Consider the following 6638-nt stretch of genomic DNA (forward strand, 5'->3'; position numbering starts at 1 on the left):
AGAACAGCCCAGTTGTTGCTGAGGGAAGCTGTACAGCATTAAGCAAATCCACTTTCCTGATCAGAGGGCTGGCAAAATCTTTTGTAACTCCTTCTTATAAATGTGATAACAGTCTTAAGACATAAAGCTGGAAGTGATATCAGAGGCTGTCTTGTATAATCCCTTTGTTTTCCAGATTTGAAAACTGAATTCCAGAGATATTAAGTGACTTGCCCAAGGTAAAGCAAGTTGTAAGTGGAGAATTCAGAATTTCAGTCCATGTTTTCTGAATCCTAATCCAGCCCTCATTTAATCGAACCATGCTATATTGTTTTAACTTTGATCCCTTTATCTGCCCCTATGGACTATCCAATAATTTCTTCAGAGGACAGTGTCCTAGAAGATCATTTGAGGTGCTTTTTGTTTTGTTTTATTTTTGCCCTGTGTTGGCTGCTGAGACCCAACTGAGGTAATATTTTTTTTCTCACTAAGCATTCAATTCATTTTAACTCAACAGACATTTATTAAGTACCTAATACTGTGCTATGTACTGGGAAAATAAAGAAAAAAATTAAATTAAAAAAATCAAAAGCCGTTCATGCTTTCAAAATAAAATAACCTTAAGAAATAGAGCCCTAACAACCATGGGGGAAGGAGAGAAGTGGAGGAAAAGACCTTAGAATCAGGAGAGGCTTATGTCAGAAGTGGTACCTGAGCTCAAAGAACAGAATAAGAGGTTAGGAGTATATACATTAGCTTGACAAAATTTAGTATAATTGTTATTTTAATACACCATACAGCATATACTTCATTTTCACACATAGTGCAGTACCATGAAGCAAACCTACAAAAGCAATATATGTGGTAGGTCTAAGCCTTCCAATATCCTTTCCCACCAAGCATTAATATTAGTTTGACATTTAACCCTCACAGCAAGTTCTGCCCAAAGCAAACCGCCATATGTACAATACAGAGTACCTGCAGAACATCTCTACCCACAGTGACACCCCAAACTCAACATGTTCCAAACTGAGTATATTATCTTTCCTCCTAAACTTCATCCTTCTGTCTTCATTATGTCTATCTGGGGTAGACATCCTTTACCCAGTCTCATTTGTCCAAAAGTTTTGACTTTTAACCTCTCCCTCATCTCTCATACCCATTCAGTTGCCAAATCCTATGGATTTCATTCCTATAATATTTATCATATCCATTTCCCCCTCTCTGTTCTCAGTGCCACCATTACCACTTACCCAGACTGTAGTAATTTCACAGCAGGTCTTGCCTCCATTTCATCTACTACAAAACTAATTCTTCATGCATAGGTCAAGTCATGCTATTTATCTGCTAAAAAAAAAATTTCAGTGTCTCTTTTGCCTTTGAAGTAATATCTAAAGTCTGTCATTCAAAGCCTTCTACAATCTGGCACCACCCTACCTTTCCAGCTTTTTCTCATATTACTCCCCTTCTACTCTCCACTCTAGTCTAAGTAGACTACTCTATATCCTAAGTGCTTATTCTACAGTTATTATTAATAGTAAATAAATGCCTCCTCTGTACTTTTGATTACTTTCCCTGTGACTAGAACTTTCTCTGTCTCGCTCTATGATTTCATACACATTCAATAAAACCACCTTTCTTCCCTTCTCCCCTCCCCCACCAGACAGTAATCACCTTCTTGACTAAGGGAGCACCTTTTTTTTGCACTTCTTTAAAGATACTTATTATATATTATTTTGTATTATCTAATATGTGTCATTTCCCCTTACTACAGTTAGCTTCATAAGGGCAAGGACTATATGTGTAAATTTTCTATTTCTGTTTATATTCTAATATTCTCCCCAGTATAGTAGAGTGAACTATGTCAGTTAAGGGATTAATGTTTGTTTAATTGAATTAAATTAACTGGTTTTTAGTTCCCTGATTCAAAATTCAATAAAAGTAGTTTTAAATTAGCTTTAAGCATGTAATAGAGATGTTGTAATTGAATACTTTAAGGACCCATTTTTTCCTCTGTGTATTCACTCCATTGATATAGATCATGGCACCACTCCCTTTCTTACCTCTCAACTCTTTTTTTAATTTGATATTTTATTTTCCCCCAATTACAAGCAAAAACACTTTTTAACATCAAATTCTCTCCTTCCATCCCTTCCCTCTCCCCTCATTGAGAAGGCAAGCAATTTGATATATTATACATGTGCAGTCATGCAAAACATATTTCCATGTTAGTCCTGTTGTGAAGGAAAACACAGATGAAAAAAAGAAAAGAGAATAAAGAAATAGTATGCTTCAATCTGCATTCAGATTCCATCAGTTTTTTCTTTGGAGATGGATAGCATTTTTCATCATAAGTCCTTCAGAATTGTCTTGGATCATTGTATTGCTGAGAATAGCTAAGTCATTCACAATTGATCATCATATAATATTGCTATTATTGTATACAATGGTCTCCTGGTTCTGCTCATTTCACTTTGCATCAGTTCAGTAACTTTAGGTTTTTCTGAAATCATCCTGCTCATCATTTCTTATAGCACAACAGTATTCCATCACAATCATATAACTTGTTCAGACATTCCCTAAATTGATGGATATGCTCTCAATTTCCAATTCTTTGCCACCACAGATAGAGCTCCTGTAAATGTTTTTGTATATATAGGTCTTTCTCTTTTTGTTTTTATCTCTTTGGGATACAGACCTAGTAGTCGTATTGCATGGTCAAAGTGTATACATGATTTTATAGCCCTTTGGGCATTGTTCCAAATTGCTCTACATAATGGTTGGATCGATATACCACTTCACCATTAGTGCATTAGTTGTCTCAATTTTCCCACATCCCCTCCAACATTTGTCACTTTCCTTTTCTGTCATGTAGGTGTGGGGTAGTAGCTCAGAATTGTTTTAATTTGCATTTCTCTAATCAATAGTAATTTAGAGCATTTTTTTCATGACCATAGATAGCTCTGATTTCTTCACCTGAAAATTGCCTGTTCATATCCTTTGACTATTTATCAGTTGAGCAATGACTCTTATTTCTACAAGTTTGACTCAGTTTTTTATATATTTGAGAAATGAGGTCTTTATCAAATAAACTTGCTGCAAAACTTTTTTCACAGTTGATTACTATGTATTTCCCTCCATCCTATTCTCCCCATTTATCCTACTCTCTCCCTCCTTTCACCCTGTCCATTTTCAAAAGTGTTTTACTTCGGGGCAGCTAGGTGGCACAGTGGAGAGAGCACCAGTCCTGAAGTCAGGAGGACCTGAGTTCAAATCCATCCTCAGATCAAACACTTGACACTTACTAGCTGTGTGACCCTGGGCAAGGCACTTAACCCCGATTGCCTCACCAAAAAAAAAAAGTGTTTTACTTCTGACTTTTACCTCCCCCAGTCTACCTTCCCTTCTATTTATAGCAGCTCTTTTTGTGGTGGCAAAGAATTGGAAATTGAGGGGATGCCCGTGAATTGGGGAATAATTGGCTGAATAAGTTGTGGTATATTAATGTAATGGAATACTATTGTGCTATAAGAAATTATGAGCAGGCGGACTTCAGAAAAACCCGGAAAGACTTATATGAACTGATGCTGAGTGAGGAGAGCATTATACACAGTAATAGCCACATTGTGCGATGACTAACTTTGATAGACTTGGCTCTTCTCAGCAATGCAAGGATCTACGACAACTCCAAAAGACTCACGATGGAAAATGATATCCACCTCCAGAGAAAGAACTATGGAGTCTGAATGCAGATGGAAAAATACTATTTGCTGTCTTTTTTCCTTTGTTCTTTTATTGCTTCATTCTCGTGGTTCCTCCCATTAGTTCTAATTGTTCTTTACATTGTGACATACAAAATATGCTTAACGTGAATGTATAAGTTGAACCTATATCAGATTGCACGCTGTCTTGGGGAGAGGAAAGAAAAGAGGGGGGAAAGGAGAGAAAAGAAGGGGGAGAAAATTTAAAATTCAAAATCTTATGGAAGTGAATGTTGAAAACTAAAAATAAATAATTTTTTTTAAAAAAATAGACTCTATCTTCTACTTGTATCTTCATTTACTGTGAGTTATTCATTGTGATTTTCTTTTATAGATCATTCCCGAGAAGTCTTGGAGCGGTTAGTGGGCCCAAACAAAATCAAACAAGTGACGTGGACTGTTTATTGATGCTTATTAAAATACAATGATTTCTGCCATTTTTCTTGGAAATGATTGTGGAGATTGACTTTCCATTTTTATTTAAGCATGCCATATTGATTTATTCTTTTTTTTAAACTGTCAGTCTCAAAATGACTAGTTATATCTGCAGATATGCTAAATTTTTGCTTTGATGGTAAAACTAAACTCCAAAATGCAAATAATACTGTTCCCATTTCTGTGTTTCTTTAGGGAGTCACTATTTTTTAAACGTTATCATTGTTGTGACTATGACCTTTCTCATTTGTTGGGATTTTGTGTTTTTTTACACATTAAAACCCATGTGAAATATGTACAGATTTAAAATGACATTTTCCCTGCTGCTTCTCTTTCTTACCTAAATAACTGATGAATGACCACTAGGAGAATAAATTAAACTAATTTACTTAATTAAATCTTTCCTAATTCCCACCTTTCTAATGGTAAGGGTCTACTTGCCAAATAGCAAATCTGATCATAAGCCCTTAAAAATTTCTTTTAAATCAGTTCTTCAGCCAAACAGGAAACAAACATTTTAGTAATAACTACATCATTCATGACATCAAATTCCCTATCATTCAGCAGAGAAGTGTGATATCAGTTTGGTTCTATCCCTATCCTATGACTTGATTTATTCAGTCTTTCTTGGCTTTCTTCCTCAAATATTTGTAGTTTATAGTCTTAGAACTGATGAAAATGTTAACAAAAAAACTGGAGATACTTGAAATAAAATCATTATGATTTTACATTCAGAAAGACTGAATGAAGTAATGCCTCAAAGATTTCTGATCTGCTTCATGTTTACTTTTCTAGAAAGGAGAGAATACCTTACTTATTTTATCTCCTACTTATTGAGAGATATTTTAGACCCTTATTTGGAAAGGAATAAGGTAGAGAAGCTCTGTAAGAATATCTCAGAAAATAAATTAATGCTCTGTTTATAGCAGTGGAAGCAACTACCAGAGTACAGGAAGATCGACCTTCCATTCTGGCATACCTAATCTTAAAGGAATTTGAGCACTATTCAACAGATGAATTGCTATTTTGTCTCCTAAGCCTAATTTACCAAAAACAATCACCTTGGAAGGAAAAGAAAAACTAAATGACACCGTGATTTAGGAGGAAATCTGAACTTTAGGTTACACTTGTTTTTCAGTATTATCAATGCCACAATCCAAGTTTCTAGAATTATTGTTCTTAATGATGTTATCTTTTACCTATTTTGTTTTTTTTTAAACTCCATTAACACAGATCAGAAGTGAACTCACTAACCTAAGCTACTGAGGAAGGTAAACTGAATTCACTATGTTTTAACTACAGAACTAAAATTTAAAGTTTTGAAGTATTTCCTGTTTGAAGTGATTTCCTTTTACTTAGAAATTTGTTTCTGGCCACTTCACATTCAGAAAAAGACCTTTTTCTTTCCAGAGAAAAAGGTAAAAGCCTTACCACTAACATAACATTCAGCTATAAATAAGAAATGTCATTATATGGTTATATAATGAAAATCTGCAGTTTCCAGATAATAAAATATAAACCTTGTAACTCTTTAAATTGAAGTAGCTAGATCAGATGTGATCACAAATCTTTTCTTAGTTATTCAGGGATTGAAAGGGCATTATGAACTAATTTATCCTAATGACCTGGAAGTGGGACTCCATGTGTGCATATTTAGGTAAGCATTTTTCCTTAAGAAGGAGGTTTTATGGAATTCTGTCCTTTAAACATAAAACTTCTGTGATATGTCAAGATCTTTCCTGTTTCACTTAAGTATAAAATGTTATAAAAGATTGTGTGTCACAAGTAGGGGAGAGGTTGAATGGAGAGAGTGCTAATATATGGTACAAAATTGTTAAACATGTTTTAGTGGAAAGGGTTTATATTTGGCATTATTTCTCTTTACTCTATATATTCACCACTGGTTACTTCATAAATCCTACTAGTTGACATTGTGCATATGTGACCATTACAAAAATAATGTCATTGTACAAATGTTTAAAATGGGTAGAATTTTTTTTCCTGAGCTTGGTATTGTTCTGAAACTTAAACACAATAAAATTTAATGTCAAATATACAGCAAAGCCTCCATTTTATTGTTAGGTAATTTGCATAACCACTTCTAAGCAATTTAAATCATTCAGAAGACACTCTAGTGAAAGGAACACACAAGATATTTGGGTTTTATTTTATAATTTTTTTCCTAAAATTGTCTGTGTTCTACGCTTAGGATTCTAGTTTTCCAGGAAAATTAATGATCATTTTATTCATTCAAAAATATTTCGTACTTTATTGATAGAATTATACAGTTAGGGTGGAAGATAAAGCAACTTGTAGTTAACAAAATCCTATCTTTTGTGGGCAGGGAAAGCATTGTGAAGAATTACTGATCCTTACTCAATAGTGCTTTTTCTACTACCAGAAACACCAAAAATTACCATATTTTTAAAAGATGCCAACTCAGGTGATTCACTATTACATTTT

At 34.2% G+C, this 6638-nt stretch overlaps 1 protein-coding gene across 4 annotated transcripts in view; it reads left to right on the plus strand.

Annotated features, from left to right (window-relative positions):
* The window catches only part of AMN1 (antagonist of mitotic exit network 1 homolog), a 91088-nt gene extending 84885 nt beyond the window's left edge, over positions 1-6203 (plus strand). For all 4 annotated transcript variants that reach the window (XM_027844288.1, XM_027844286.1, XM_027844289.1 and 1 more), the window contains one exon: positions 4075-6203. In XM_027844288.1, the coding sequence (XP_027700089.1) occupies positions 4075-4148 (74 nt within the window). In that variant the 3' untranslated portion in view covers positions 4149-6203. The remainder of the gene's footprint in view (positions 1-4074) is intronic.
* Positions 6204-6638: the final 435 nt, after the last annotated feature.

Source organism: Vombatus ursinus, unplaced genomic scaffold (genome assembly GCF_900497805.2).
Source record: "Vombatus ursinus unplaced genomic scaffold, bare-nosed wombat genome assembly UNPS02014941.1, whole genome shotgun sequence".
NCBI lineage: Eukaryota > Metazoa > Chordata > Mammalia > Diprotodontia > Vombatidae > Vombatus > Vombatus ursinus.